Source organism: Callorhinchus milii, unplaced genomic scaffold (assembly GCF_018977255.1).
Source record: "Callorhinchus milii isolate IMCB2004 unplaced genomic scaffold, IMCB_Cmil_1.0 Scaffold7, whole genome shotgun sequence".
Taxonomy (NCBI): Eukaryota; Metazoa; Chordata; class Chondrichthyes; order Chimaeriformes; family Callorhinchidae; genus Callorhinchus; species Callorhinchus milii.
In genome coordinates this window covers 24,452,104-24,468,805 of record NW_024704748.1, presented here as the reverse complement: position 1 = coordinate 24,468,805, position 16,702 = coordinate 24,452,104, and the positions used below count along the sequence as shown (strand labels likewise).

The window sequence follows — 16,702 nt, the reverse complement described above, 5'->3', positions numbered from 1 at the left end:
TATAATCTGAATGTAAAATAGCATAAAATAATTTAAAATCTAAACCCTAAACGGTTGGCACAGATACATTCGATGTCAGAGACAGTCCAGTTGCTAAAACTAAGTTATCAATAAGCAAAATTCAACAATTTTGTATTACACCAAAGTCCTTTTCTTACTCAAGTGGCAAAACATGGCTAAGTCTTTAAACATTGCCTCTGAATTGGATATGGTATGCTCGAACTGAAAAATCTCATCTTCTATCCATTCTTAAGTGTGCTGCAAAGCAATCTGTCACTCAAAATGGTCAAGAACACATTATAAGCAACACAATGCCAATTTTATTATGAATATCTACCAGGTTTGGGTATGTTAAGGCTTGATAAGATTTTATAGTTGGGTTTCCTTCAGCATAAAATATCCACATTTGCTGCCTATTTGGTGCCTGACTCAATTTTTTAAACAATAGTAGCTGTTGGTTTGATTTTCATAGTTACAAATCTTTGTTGTGGTGAGGAGGGATTGCTGGATGCTATATCAGCATGCCACAAGAGTCTGTACTCTTTCAACTTGATGAAGCACACTAATGGGCACCAACAAGCTATCCATCAATAATTGAACAGCCTATTGCAGAAAGAATAGCAAACCAGAATGCCCACAATAATAAAAAAAACCTTGCATTTGGTATTGTGCCTAATCATGCCTTTGGGACGTCTCAACAAGCTTCACGGAATATATTGTAAAGTGAATTGACTGTATATTTTGTGGGCGAATCACGGCAGTCAATAGCAGTGTCCCACAAACAATCTAGCTCTGAACTTATCACACTGTAATATCCCTAATATATCAATGAGAATTCATTGGAGGCAAGAGCACACCAAAGTTGAATGAAGGTGGTGTGGGGTATGTATAATTAATAAGGTAGTAAATTGGTATTTGAGTGATTTTAACTCCAGTCTTATTCAAAATATAGACAGATCTCATCAACCCTTGCAATACATGTCAGAAAAATAAATGGGGATATTTTTGGATTGACTAATTCAACATCCGATAATTACCAGATCAGGCAGCATCTATGGAGAAAGGAAAGTGGTTCAATATTTCGGGTCCATGACCCTGCGTCAGAATGTTTCAGACCCGCTTTCCTTTCTCCATAGATACTGCCCGACCTTCACGAGTGTTCCCAGCGATCTCTGTTTTTGTTTCAGATTTCCAGCATCTGCAGTATTTGCGTTTTATTTCTGATAATTACCTGTTATTTGATTTTATGTGTCTGTTGAAGAAATGACTTCAAGTTCATATATACTTTTGCGCACGTTCAAATAATTTGAAACTCAGTGAACATGCAAACTGATTTCAAACAAAATGCTTGAATGGATTTGAAATTCATCGAAAATATTATCAGATACAATTACAATTACTGTTTGGTTGTGAATACAGGTCTAGCAGCATATTTAGTTATGAAAAGTTTGGAAAATAGATTCGTTTTATTTTATTGGCAAGATTAATATTAATATTATTAATAAGAAGGTTAATATTAATATATAATAATATTGTTAGTAAAATAAAGCGATCCTGGTGACTTATTACTCTAATAGTTTTGCAGTATGAAAATGTTTGATCTACAAAAATAGGAGTCCCATTAACCCCGCTAACCATCAAGTGGGAATCATTAGAATTGATCACCAATGATTTTGAACAACCTGTAAAATTTATTTTGACCTCTTCGGTGCCTTAAATGCACTACTACTTATAGCATTAGTTCTGAACTACAAATCCTTATGCTACTGAACAGTTTGGTGTACTCATAACTGAGGAGTGAGTGACAGAAATGTTGCAAAGCTATGAACCATTAACTGGCGAACCTCAACATATAGTGCTCTGACCACAGAGTAAAGAATCAAACTAAAACTTGGTTCATATAATAGAGACTCAAGAATTAGAATTGTCATGTTCTGAACATTTGAGGAACATTATTATTTCATTAAAAAAAGAAAGGTTCTCCCATTTTTTCACTTACCAGCAAACTGTTCCTATGCATGTTCCCTTGGTAATGGCCAATGGAAATGTAGGGTAAATTGTATTTTTTTAACTATTTGCAGCAATCTTAAGTTTATTTTGTACACGTTACACCATAACAAATGAATTGTATTCAGTGGCACAAAATCCAGTTTTGTATTGCTGTAGGAATATTAATAACCCAGTATAAATGTATTTCTGATATACTTTCACATTCTCTTTAATGACTACGGATGAAATGCCATCAGAGANTTTTTTTTTGAAGTGTAGAAAATGACCCAGCACCATCTGCAAGATTTTTTTTCTTTTCTTTTAATTACATTTCAACAAAATGGAAAGCATCAAACTGCTGCCATGCCAGTCCTGCACAAGCATCAGGTATAACCTGATACCCAGATGCTAAAAAAAACCCTCAACAGAACATGGCTTTAAACAAAAATGCAATTATTCCACATTCAGCAATATTATGTTCCTTGCATAAAAATGTTAAGTCGGTAGGAAATTGCACACCCCCTATACTCTACATGTTCATGTTTGAAAAATTGAGGGCTGTGTTCGATCACTTCGCCTTAGATTACACTGTGCACTGAGTAAACTTTGAACTCTGTGGTGACACCAATTTGTCTATGTCTTGTTCTCAATGCAAGAAGTAAAAGTATGGAATGTGATTGACTCAAATAAAAACAGAAAAAACAGAAAATGTTGGAAATTCGCAGATCAAACAACACCTGAAGGAGAAATATGGGTTAATATTTTAGATCTGGCTCTTTACAAAATAGAATAATTGTTAGGGAGAAGCATATTTTAGAGTTCTTAAAAGGGCAGGATGTCCAGACCAAGAAAATAAGGACATTGGGAAGAAGTAACAACAATTTAAAGCCACTCCACAAAAAAAAAGCAGAGAATTGGCCAATAATTGAGTGGCAAGTTGTAAAGGATGCAAAAGTAATTTAGCTGTTGGGGAAACATACAAAGGAAGCAACAAAAAAGTTGTTAACGTCATGTTCAAGCCAATGGACTAAGGAGGTCCCCAAAGGAAGATGAAATGCTATTTGTGAAGTTAAGCTTTCCTGAAGGAATGTAGGAAGCCATCGATGTAAGTCAGAATCAGAATAACAGTGAGAGATAGAGTAGAAACATTTGAGCCATGGGGAGGTCAGGATTATGGTTCTAGACAGAATAGAGATGTTCAGCAAATTGGCCACCCAATCTGTATTTGATCCCAATGATATAGACAAGATAGAGCAGTAAATATAATTCAAGATTGGAGGTGGTACATGTAATTTGCTATCTCAAGATGTTTAGGGTATGTGCGGTAGTATATGATAACAAAACAGAGGAAGAAATGTTCCATTTGCTACATTGCAGCAAGAATAACCATTGATGGAGGGGACAATCAAATGCACTCCTCGCTGGTCTCCCCAGCTCCACTATTCAAAAGATCCAGCTCATTCAGAACTCTGCTGTCCTCATATTGAACCGGACCAAACTCCGTACCCACATCTCACCAGTTCTGGCCAGGTTCCACTGGCTCCCCATCACCGAAAGGATTGACTTCAAGATCCTCACAGTCATGTTCAAAGCCCTTCAATCTTTGGCACCTCCCGACCTCTCCAACCTCCTCACTGCTCATTCCACCACCCAGTGCCTCCGCTCGACTGGCACCAGCCTCTTGCTCATCCCTCGCACCCTCTGCCATCGGAGGACACAGGCTCCGCCACTGTCAAGCACTCTGAGACCCTGCCCCGCGTGGAGGGCGCTATATACGTGCAAGTTGTTGTTGTTGACAATGAGGGAGAAGTAATGGCAGATAGACCAACTCCTCCAAAAATGAAGAGTGGGGGAGAATGGGCAATGTACCTGAAGCTGGAATAATATTACAGGTACAAAAAGGACAGAAGTTGAATTAGATGATGTGTAGGCTGGTTGGATGAAAGTTGAAGGGGGACACTGTTATCTCTGTACCATCCTATCTGGGTCAAGGTTAAAAGTATGTCTATAAGACAGACAGACATTAACAATGCCTTGGATCACAGACATGACAGCCTTTTTTTCAGGCATGACTTCTAAGAAATAGTTTAATTGCAGGGAGATCAACTATATCTTCCCACACAGGAGGATTTTACGTTTGGATACACTATTCATTTTATTCCAATACAGGGGATTTTCCATGTGTCAGTGGGATCCACGGAACTCTGTTTGGTTTGAATGCTCTCCCATATCAGTTCCCATACAGTTTGTAACACTTGATCACTAGAAACAATATTTTCCAAAATATACATATTTTTAACCCCCCCCTCCCCCCCCCACCCCCACCCCCCCCCATCCAAAGCTATTTCCCTCGATTTAAAAGGACCGTTTTGCCTCCAAAACACTCTGACGTTGAGAAACGAAATCCACCCTTAAAGTAACAATAAACGGTAATAAGTACACCTGAAAGCAGAAATTGTAATTATTTCCACACACACACACACACACACAAACACACAAAAAAGGAAACTTCTTCCATTGATAAAGATGTGCCAATTCAGCGGAGGAGTGACACTTGATAGGAGCGTTCAACGTTGGATCCACTATTACAATCATTGCAAATATCTCACGTCTTGGATAAGAATAACAACCATTATAAATAGTCTGCTCCAGGCTGGTCTCTCACATAAACAGCAACAGTTCCTTTGCAATCCACCTGTAACCTGCACATGCAATGCCCGTGACAGGGAATGGTATGACATGGGCGATGATGGCAAAGGCACTGTTGACGTTGGGTGGATTGCATCCCATTAATAACGAGGCACTTTTGAGCTACTGTCAGTCCGGGTGAAATATAACTGCTTTAAAGGGTTTGCGCGTCCTGTGCAACAATTACCTTTACTTCCAATATTTTCCGACAAGGTGGTCATGTCGGCTGCTTCTAAACCAAATAAATTGATGGGACTTTTCCCTGGACACAGCAAACATCATGGGGTGGGGTTCGATGCAGATGCCTTGCAGAGATCTTGTGGGACCCCAGAGAGTGGGGAGGATCCCCTGAGGTCGGATTCTGAACCTCAGGACTGTTTGAAAAGTAGAAGATAATGCAGATTCTGTCACTGTGCGTCAACTGAGCGCCACTGAGGTTCCTGTTAACATGAATTAACGTTAGAAATAGCTGCGGTGCTGATGGAGTGGGAGTGGGAGGGGGAGGGGGAGGGGTAGAATTTATGACCATAAATTTTCAGTGACTCAGATGCCTTCAGTGTGACTGACGGACCCATTAAATCTTCCTGCGACTCAAGGCACCGCTGAGAGGTTCAGTGAGTGAATGAGTGAGTGAGGGAGGAAGGAAGGAAGGAAGGAAGGAAGGGAGGGAGGGAGTGAGTGAGTGAGTGAGTGAGGAGGGAGTGAGGGAGGGAGGGAGGGAGGGAGGGAGGGAGGAAGAAAGGAAGGAAGGAAGGGAGGGAGGGAGTGAGGGAGTGAGTGAGTGACGGACCCACCGCTGAGAGGTTCAGTGAGTGAGGGAGTGAGTGAGTGAGTGAGGGAGGGAGGGAGGAAGGAAGGAAGGAAGGAAGGAAGGAAGGGAGTGAGTGAGTGAGTGAGTGAGTGAGTGAGTGAGTGAGGGAGGGAGGAAGGGAGTGAGTGAGTGAGTGAGGGAGGGAGGGAGGGAGAAAGGGAGTGAGTGGAGTGAGTGAGTGAGTGAGTGAGTGAGTGAGTGAGGGAGGGAGGGAGTGAGCTAATGATGGAGAGCTTTACTCTCCAAGTCACTCATCACCTCTGGCTCTGCTCTTGGGGGAGAGCCCGTGTGACCCGAGGAAGGGATGGAGAAGGTGACGGTGCTCAGCCTGAGCTTTGCTGCTCCTCATTCCAGACGTTGGTTTGATGGACATCCCCTGTGCTCAGTGCATTAAAGCGAACCAATGACGTGCAACAACCAACATCCCCCCATCAAACTGCAGCTCATCTGAAAAATAACAACGGGGCTCTCTCTCTCTCTCTCTCTCTCTGTGTGTGTGTGTGTGTGTGTGTGTGTGTCTCTCTCTGGTGATAGAGGGCAGAGTGGGGGGTGGAATTCTGCACAAAAAAAAAAAAAAAAAAAAAATGCATTCTCTGGGCTTTGAAAACCACAGAACTGTCTGCAAAAGTCACTGACCGCGCGAGTTTGCACCATGGGCACAGCGGAGGTGATCCTATCCCTCTTCGTGGTCGTGATGATGATCGTCTCGTTGCTGTCCAACGTGTTGGTGCTGATCTGCTTCCTCTCCAGTGCTGAAATCCGCAAACAGGTGCCCGGGATGTTCATCATCAACCTGACTCTCAGCAACTTGTTGACCACGGCGTTGAACATGCCCCTGACCCTGGTGGGGATGATCAGCCAGGGCCAGCCGGGGGGAGACGCCTTCTGCCGGACCGTGGGCTTCCTGGAGACCTTCCTCACCACCAACTCCATGCTGAGCATGGCCGCGCTGAGCATCGACCGGTGGATCGCGGTGGTCTTCCCTCTCAGTTACAATTCCAAGATGCGCTACCAGGACGCTGCCGTCATACTGGGCTACACGTGGCTCCACTCCGTGTGTTTCCCCGTGGTGGCCGTGTGCCTGTCCTGGGTGGGATACAGCCACCTGTACGCCTCCTGCACCCTGTGCCACAGCCGGACTGACGACCGGATCCAGTTTGTGGTCTTCACCGTAGCCTTTCACAGCCTGAGTTTCCTCCTGTCGCTCCTGGTGCTGTGTCTGACCTATCTCAAGGTGCTGAAGGTAGCGCGGTTTCACTGCAAGAGGATAGATGTCATCACCATGCAAACTTTAGTCCTGCTGGTCGACATCCACCCCAGGTAAGGCAAAGCCAAGGCAATACACACACACAGGGAGAGAGAGAGAGAGAGAGAGAGAGAGAGAGAGAGAGAGATGGAGAGAGAGAGAGAGAGAGATGGAGAGGGGGAGAGGGGGTGGTCAGTCCACCTGTGGTTTGTTGGTCCCTACTTCTCTTTCTTTTTTTCCAGCGTAGTTCAAAGAATGTATGGAATAATATATGTGCTGTGTTTGAATTCATATTATATATATATATGTGTGTGTATATGTATATATAGAGATGTTATCCACATTCCTGTAACAGTCACCATGTCTGGAGCTTATCCATGTAGAGGCAGTCAAACCACAATCTTGGTGAGATGAGGGCTTGAGATGTTCTGTACATTCTGTTAGTCTGCACAGCAATGTTTAAAGCTCTGTCTGTCTTTTCCTGTGCACACTCTCAATTTAATATATATATATTATATATACAATATATATATTATATATATTGTATATATAATATATATATATTATATATATTGTATATATAATATATATATATTATATATATTATATATATGATATATATATATTGGTTTCACCAGTAATTTCCTTCCTTTAAGCCTCGCTTCAGTATCCTTTCTTTGCCTGTAACAGAACGAATCTATCCATCTGTCTTTTTTTTAAGGTTGTACCATTCTACCTAGAAATGCCACACACGTTGCATCAGGGAAAGTAAATGTTCATGGCAATGAATGGCACATCTGGATTACACTTGTTTGTACGGAAGGTGCCTGAGGATGCTGGACTGACGTATCAATGCAACCTCCGCACTTTTCTGACTGACACCTTTTAAGATAAAATTCCAATCTAAACCATACACAGCGTAATGCAGTGGAGAGACATATAACTAACAGCCTCCTGTTGCTGATATTTGCTTAAGTTATTTTTTGTAATAGGATCCATTCTCTAATAACAAGAAGAATCATAAAGCTGGTTCACTTGATAAGGGAAAAGGCAGTGCCTTAAATAATACAGCAAAGTACACAGCACATGTGAATATTTTATTACTTCGATGGCATTTAGAAAGGTACCATGGCCCCTTGGTATTCCATTGCAGACAACAGGAGGGGGTGTTAATGGTTGTTGCTAACATTAGTTAGTATTCCCCTTAGAAAGTCCATTTTAAGATGACTTAAACAGAGATTTTAGCATCTGGCGTAGGAAATTTTATTCCATATATTAATATTTGTACACAGACTTATTATGTTTTCTTTAAAAAAACTTCACAAGTCTACTTGAGGATTATTTCCATTCACCCTCATGTAACTTCATTCACCATATCCAAAGATAAGGAAGAATGCATTCCTGCATTTCCATGGATAATATCATAAATTCTTGGGATATTATACCAGCTGAATTAAACTTGCCCAATAAGGTCACTAACAAGAGGGAAACTATTTCTATTGTGATTTTTTTAATGGGTCCATAGAACTGACAATTAATTGTGCTTAGCTCTATATAATTGTTTTCCTCTAGAATGGTAGTCAGTATTTTATCACTGTTCATTTTTGATCATACACCAAATATAACCTTAATGTTTTGGGGGAGGCTACAGTAACTGTAACCTACTCTTTGATTCTGTTTGGTATTCCTTGAACACCATTTTACAAAAAAGTATGTCTGCAACAAAACAAGACTAATCCTAGGGGTGGGGGGGAATCTGTTCGATGCACTAGTAAGTCATAATCAAAAGATTTGATATCTGCCTGACTCCAACCATCAAGCTAAGTTTCAGCTGAAGATGGAACTGTTAATAATTTATATTGAAAGCCATGCTTGCATCATTCTGCCACATTTATTTACATTGATCTTGAAAATACAAGAGAGTGGAAGAGTAAGCTTTTGATTTTGTTCTTTGAAATACTTGTTGAATTCCAGCTGATACAGCCCGACTTTCCTGTGGTGAGGTGTGGACAACCAATATGAAATGCATCGAATAACACTTGCAAGCAATACACTTCCTGTTCATTTAAACAGAAACTCCAGACAAAGTAACAGAAGGGCACACTTACACCCACTGAATAATAGTGGAATGGATGCCACAATCACACATGAAGTCTATTTCACATCGCTCCACTGCACGGTACAGTTTTGCCTCTAAACACACAATAACTGCACTTTACAATAGTTCCTGTGAACTGTTTTGAGATGTCGTGCGCATTCCGCCCACAAAATACAGTCAATCCACTTTACAGTATATTCTATGAAGCGCTTTGAGACTTCTCAGCAAAGTGATAATGGGCTATATCGAATGCAAGGATTATTATCATTATAATTGAAGCACCATTTCAGAGATAAAGTGTTTTGTCCACCCAATTTGTAGCCATAATGTTATCTGCAATCATTTGCAATGTACTTGGCTCCAGAAGATTGCTCTGTGTTCAGCTGATAGATAGTTGAGCATGTTGCTGTCTTCAACAAGTAGTATTCCCATCGAGCAATAAAAAGCCGGTCAACTAGAAACATCTTGAGAAATGTTACACTTTATCCACAGCATAGTACAGTGATGATACATTTTCCTTAGTAAATTTCTGCAAATAACGTAAGTTGTGGTCACATTAAATCTCAATTAATGTTTCATCAACAACAACAGTAGTGCTTTTCACACAGCAAAACACCTCAAAGTACTTTTTTTAAAAAAATGGGAGATAGAGAAGAGGTGGCCAAAGGTGCAGTCAGAAATAGATTTTCAGATGGGTTTTGAAAGGAGAAAGAAAGGGAGTGCGGTAGAGAGACTTTGGAAGAGAGTTCAAGAGAGCAGAGCAACAAAACCTAATGCTTGTGCCAGTGATGGGCCAAGTGAATGGAGGACATGAAACAGGCTAGAGTTGGCGGAGCAAAGTGGATGGGCAACAAGTTGGATCCCAGGAGATTTCAGAGTTTGGGAGGGGAAAGCTTGTGGAGAGATTTGATGGTAAGGATGAGGATCTTGAAATCAATCCACTGGGAAACAGAATTGGGAGGGGAATGATGGACTTGTGGAGCCTCATGCGGGAGACAACGTGGGCTGTGGAGTGAATTCTGGAGCATGTGGAGGATAGAGTCAACGATTAGGGCTTTGGAGACGTCACATCTGGAAGTGACAAAACTAGATTCCTGTTTTGGCTGTGTTGGAGATGAGATAATGCCTTTAAGAAGAGAAACACATTAGAGTCCCGGCTAACCCGACACTAAAACAATTTTTAAAAATATTCCGCGGGCCAGTTCGTGTGTAAACTCCCACTAGCCCAACTTTCCTAGCATGTGCCAATGATACACTGAGCAGCCTCACTGTCTTTGCTGGTATCCACAGTGACCAGGCATATCAACTTTGACTTTGGTAGTTTATTCGCTATCTTCTACTCGCGGAATTCAAACAATTTCAATACCGACCGTTGTAATTACAATAGGCCAGAAATTCCGGCTTGCTGGATGGATCATTTCCCCCCCATTAGTCCGGCTAGCCAGGGTTTAAGTGTATATATTTTGTGAACATTGGCTACAGTTATCATTTGTTGGATCATATTATCTTTGTATGAAATGGTCAGGATTTCTGAGAGATCAACATGCATTGTTTCTAATCTTTCTCAGATATAAAACCATAAGTATATTTTTCGTTAACATATCTAAGGATTACCGAATAATTTTTCTGAGCACAATATGATTGATTTACTCTCAGATTGTTTTACGATTTTTCTTTATTGCTGAGCAACAATTCAGTTGAAAGTGGATCTTTGTTTTTATTTAATTCTGTCAAGGACGATTGTTAAAACAATTCTATCATTTCTTAACAAAAGTATATTCATATTGCTAATGGGCATAAAATGTTTAAAATGGTTTCATCTTTTTTTTGTTATTGTTGTTGATTGTCATTTCTTATGATGGAAATGAATGTTCCTGCAAATTTTGCTGATTTCAATATTGTTAGCAACTCATAAGATACCAACCAGCTTGAATTGTGAGTTTCTTAGTAATATTTTTCAAATCAGCATATAAAATTGTCCCTCCAGATTCTAATACCCTTGGGTACATTACAGAAATTAATGTTGATGATTACTTCTGTGAATCTTGCTAGGGTTAGGCGATTTCCCACTACCGTGAATATCCCCTATAGCTGTTGATGTTATTTTGTTGCAGTGTAAGACAACGCTGCCTGGAAGAGCAGAAACAGCGGAGACAGCGTGCAACAAAGAAAATCAGTACCTTCATCGGCACATTTATACTGTGCTTTGCACCTTATGTCATCACAAGGTGTGTCCCAGTAATGGATATTTAAATTGGAGTCTCAAACATACAGCAAATCTGTCAATAATTATGCAACAGATGCACTTTATTCACTCTTCATTCACTTTGAAGAGAGTATTGATGGGCTGGTGACATTGAAGTCCAAACCAACTTTACAGAATGTCTGGTCTTATTAATTCCCACCTTGTTATAAAGTTTTAAGTCATTTGTCAGATTTAGGTACTGAATGAGTGTGACAGTGCTTCTTGTATAAATTAAATGCTGCCTTCGATTATTGGTTTGAAGCAGTTTAATTCTGGAAAATGTAAGCAAATGATACAGAACATTTTAGAAGACTACTTCACTACAAGGTACAAATGTTTGTACAGTTCTCAATCAGTGTTTGGGCTGGTCAAAAAGAGATGCTGCCACTTGAAAATGTGTGTTACATTTCTCCCTGGGTTATATTACTGTCTTAGGTTCTGAGAATTTTATATTATTTTATATTTATTTTTCTTTACAGTCTGTAGCTCTTAATTTAGGTCAAATCATTACAATTTGATTTAAAAGAGCATTTTCAACATTAGGTATACAGAGTTAGAATCATTTAAATCATTATAAGAAAGTACCATGCCTAATATAAAGCTTGGGTTTAAAATTATAAACCCTAATGAATGACTAGTCATTAGATTTCCCACCCTCATAGTAATCGTATATAATAGACTCCCAAGTAAAGCTGATGGGATTGCATCAATTAACTCCTTCAAAAATAACTTGACCACATCTGCTTAATGACAGTAATGGAGGCTATAGGGATATAGTTCAGACCAGCTGCATGATATGTGTGTGGTTGCACAAAATATTATCTCTTGAGGGAAGCAGGTAAGGTTTAAATAGCGGAGATTTGTGGATGGAAGAAGACTTTAGATATTTTACTTGATAAGGTTTGTATTGTATGGACTGCACATGGAGAGGCCTGATTTGCTAATTGGTCTTTTAATCCACAATTTCTTTTGTTCTTATGAATGGGTTTTGTTGTAAAGTTTAGCCTACTTAACAGAGATGATTTTCATGGTTATGTTAGTTCACTCACCCACAGATTTAATATCCTTTGCTCAAAAGTAGCAATGTAGATAGAAGTGTATGATATTCGTGTTTATACCACATAAGTGTAGATTCCAGATGGAGACTGAACATATGTCCCAATGTCTCTAATCTCCAAATCAGTGCCCTTATAAATCCTTTTCTAAACCGTTATATTATTATTGTCCATTGATGTGAAGCCACTCTACCTTAAAAAAAATCTGGATAGAATAAATATAGTTTATACTAATATTTTGTATGTCTCAAAGCTGGTAAGTCATCAGAACATAAGCAGCTGCTCTCAATTATCTCAGAACAGTGGTACTGAACACAATCAGAAACATTATTCGTTGATGATTCTCTGCAGAGTTAGCACTTAATTTCCTCAGCCTCAGGTTCAACTTGCGCTGGTCTCTATGAGACCCACACTGAAGTTAGTAATGATCTGTATTTAGCAAAATGTTGCTGCTCCTATATTTTAAAATAATCATCTGTGTTCCGCATATAGATATTAATAGTTAATCAGAAATTCTGTGAAACAGATCAGTTGACCTTATTCTAATAAACTACCATTTGGATACTGGTTACAAACACATTCATTTAATCTTTGCTTCATGTAAAGAAATGAATGTTAGAACAAACATTGAATTTTGGAAAGTGGAATTGCAGTTAATGAAGTGGAGATGGAATTAATGGTGAATTAATTGGGAGTGTGTTATTTGTCATTTCCTTCCGATTCTAACTCCCAGCTTGGGTGCAAACCCTTGACTTGGGATGTTCTTTCAACATGAAAGGCGCTATATACATGTAATTTTGTTGTTGTCATTATTTATATATGATCTATGGATCCCAATAACTATTCTTAAGGTAAACAATTTGTAACAATCTTTACAGCTTCATTGTTTGTAGCAGGATTTCTATTCACCACCTACTTTATAGAATCATAGAATTATACAGCACAGAAGGAGGCCATTTGGCCCATCATGTCTGTGCCAGCTCTTTGAAAAGAGATATCTAAATCAATCCCATTTCCCCGTGCTCTCCCATAGCCCTGTAAACTTGTCCTTCCCAAATAATTATTTAAACCTTATTTCTGCACAACGTTAACTTTTAGGATAGTCTTAAGGCTAAGGTCAGGCAGAATTTTGGATCTCATAAGGCTGGAGGTTCATTAATGAAATGGACTGTGATGAATTAGCTAATCTCATCTAGCGTCTCCTCTCAATTGGCTTTCATTCTCACTCCTAATTGCCAGACAGTGACAGTAGGGAGTGAGAAGTGATGAAACATGCCGATCTATTCATATTCAATGACAACTAGATTAATATGCCTGCCAACGCACCCTATTTGGGATCTTACATAAAGAAGAGTCACTTGGATGAGGTACCGATAGACAACTGCTAGTGGCAGAACTAGAAAGAAAATGTGTAGAAAATTTAAAAACTAAAAATATAAGTGGTCTCACTGATCTAGGAACATAGGAGTAGGCCATTTAGTCAGTCAAAGCTGCCCTAGCAATACATTTATTGGAACAATCATTTACTCAATTATTTTCTCCATATCCATATCCTTCATAGTCTTTCCTTATCGGGTTTCTGTCACTCTCATGAATCCATCAATTGACTTTCTGTCTATGGCCTTTTTATTCTCACTTCCTTTAAAAACTCAGGCAAAATGCACTCTTCCTTGGTTTTGCAATGACTGTTTCCCAGTGAACATCTGGCTGATCATTAATGCTCTGTTCATTTCATAAATTTCCTTAAGTGAAAGAACATTCCCTAGTCTGTCTACTCCTCCAAGGAGGTCCATAACAGCATATACATTTAATTCTTTCATTTTGAAGGCTTAAGATGATGTGAAATCTTCTCACATTCACATTGCCACATTCCTCCTGTTTTCCGTTGCATATTTTGTCTGTGAATTGTACACACTGGCATTTTAATCACAATTCCATTCAATACCGTCATCTAACCAAATCCCTGTTACTTCAATTGTCATTCCTCAATTTACCCGCTTCCAATTCTGAAAATCTTGTTGAATATTCTCCTATTTTGTATATAAAATAATTCACTTCCAATTTCCATTTTATTTTATTTCTAACCCTTTTGCGTTTCTTTCTCATTTTTCAATACAATTACCTCTACCTGGTCCAGACAAACCAACATTGTGCCCATTCCTTCTCCATTCACTCATTTAAAAGGACTAGGTAGTTCTCTATATCAACAAGATGCTTGCTTCTCCCTTTTAGCAATGAATATCTTTTATTGTTTGGCCTTTATCTTTATATTTCTTCATTATTTTCTCCCTTGAAATATAGCTACACTCCTGCACCTCAATAGCTGGTGAAATGGTGGGGAAGGGGATGGGATGAGATAAGATGGACACATAAGGAAGCTTTCTCAGTCTTTAATGTCGCTCCTTAATCATTTGCCAGCAGATACATTTTGACAGCCCTTGATGCTACTCTTCTTCCAGTTAATTTGACTTCCAACATCAGTTGACTTGAACAAAACTGACAATATTGATCCTTTAGTAGGAGTCTTGGGATGTGCTCCCGACGTGAAAGGTGCTCTATAAATGCAATCTTGTTGTTGTTGAGTCTATTTTCAAAAGACTTTAATTTGAATCAAAGCCTCCTAGTTAAACATTTGTACTGTAAACTAGGACTATGTTCACTAGAATCATAGAATTATACACAGAAAGAGGCCATTCGGCCCATCATGTCTGTGCTGGCTCTTTGAAAAGAGCTATCCAATTCAATACCACTCCCCCACTCTCTCCCATAGCCCTGCAAACTTGTCCTCCTCAAATAATTATCTAAATAATTACTAGGACTAAGCTGCTTAACTCTTTATAGCAAGGTTGAAAATTATTCACAAAAAACCTGTTAAGAATAATCATTTTATTCTGCATTTTCATTATTGTTTCATGTATTGAGTTAATCCTTTGCAGTAAATGTAGTTTTTTAACAGTTGAATATGGTTTGGTTCAACTGAATGTTAATTTCACTAAGATTTTCAGTGTTCATTAAATAAGATGAGACAGTGCTGGCACCAAGGTTAATAGCATGGTGCAATATAATTCACCATCTTCGTCAAAGAATATTAATGCATAAAATGAAAATTGAAATCTTCAACATTAAAAGTGACCACACGTATTCTGAAGAAGCTACACAATTGTAATTGGGTCTCAGGAAGATTGTTTGGCTATCAAGGTCTTAAACTTTGGAGCAAATGCTATTATGTAGGCAGAATAATATTTACGTGCTGTGCATAAATGTTAGGGTAGTTTGGTGCTTTTTACATTGTTTTTAAAAACTGTAGTCATGAGCCATAAGGCAAGTCTTGGCACATTTGAGCAATTGGATCGGGCAGTCATATATATTTTAAGTGGGCAAAAAATGTTATGGGGATCTCACTCCATAACATTTTCACCTCCATTCAGTGAGTGCAGGATATAATTAGAATGAAGGCAACGTTGAAATTAGCTTGTTTGCCTTCTCTCGAAGAAATCTGTGAAAGAGCAAAACTGTAAATTTATGAATCGCATGAAAACATTTCTGCTAACATCTTGTGCTTTTTGGCAGGCTGGTAGAATTGTCTACATCAGTATCCATCAATCCACTTTGGGGGATTCTTTCCAAATGCTTGGCTTACAGCAAGGCTGTCTCAGATCCCTTTGTGTACTCCTTACTACGTCATCAATATAAGAAGACATGGATGGACATTATTAATAGATTCCTTAAAAGAAGTTCTTTGAACTCCTCCGCACTAACAGGTGAAACACAAAACAGCAATTTTTTACAAACAGCAGAATAAAAGTCAAACAACATTCGCAAACAGAACAATTTTTAACAATCACGTGATTTGGACGTTTTGGTGGAATTATCTGTCTTATGGAACTTTTGACTTCATTCTGCTTTCTACTAATTTCAGGCAACATTTTGGTGCAATGTTTAAATGATCAAAGGAAAGGCAGCACAGTTCACCTTTGCACTTTTGTAATTGTAATTCTGCTCATTTCCTAAAACGTGCTTCAATGAATCGTGTGTAATTTCGATGCGTCCTGCAAAAGCTCACTCCTTGTAAATCTATGGGTGAGTGAGTGGCTGTATCCTGCATTTGAAAGTGTGAATGCATTTGCAACTGAGACTGATGAGAGCTAAAATTAGCCTATATAGATATTTATAGTTACAGTCAACCAACGGAAACAGAAAGAAACAATTTTCAGTTTCAAGTACTTCTGATTTCAGAAGAGGTCACAATAAAATATATTGATGGCTCTTTTACAAATCAGAACCTTAAACGTCATCTCTTGGAGGCTTTTTTTGGTCATCTCTGGAGTTACGGACATTTGGTGGATTTCCCATTATAAAATCATTTCACTGAGATCAATACATTTACCGAGAGTACAATGTACAATGCCAGAGTCTGTAAAGCTACCGATGATCAGAGAATCCACCAAGAATGAATTCAAACAGTGAATCCTCATTGAATCCATCAGTTTGCCAACAGGAAACAAGTTATTTTGATTTCATGATCTCAGCAGTGGCATTCAGTGGGATCTCACGCATAATGGAGTTGTCA

At 39.0% G+C, this 16,702-nt stretch overlaps 1 protein-coding gene across 1 annotated transcript; it reads left to right on the top strand.

Annotated features, from left to right (window-relative positions):
- Positions 1–6,140: 6,140 nt before the first annotated feature.
- On the top strand, positions 6,141–15,934 carry gpr26 (G protein-coupled receptor 26). The gene is made up of 3 exons (XM_007903974.1): positions 6,141–6,808; positions 10,947–11,060; positions 15,703–15,934. Exons 1-3 carry the CDS (start codon positions 6,141–6,143, stop codon positions 15,932–15,934), a joined length of 1,014 nt encoding a protein of 337 aa, XP_007902165.1.
- The last annotated feature ends 768 nt before the right edge of the window (positions 15,935–16,702 follow it).

What these genes read in the sequence shown, in the direction of transcription:
- gpr26 (XM_007903974.1), top strand. Translation starts at nt 6,141, where the DNA reads ATGGGCACAGCGGAGGTGATCCTATCCCTCTTCGTGGTCGTGATGATG. An exon ending in CTGGTCGACATCCACCCCAG is followed by an intron (nt 6,809 to 10,946) that starts GTAAGGCAAAGC and finishes ATTTTGTTGCAG; the next exon opens with TGTAAGACAACGCTGCCTGG. An exon ending in GCACCTTATGTCATCACAAG is followed by an intron (nt 11,061 to 15,702) that starts GTGTGTCCCAGT and finishes GCTTTTTGGCAG; the next exon opens with GCTGGTAGAATTGTCTACAT.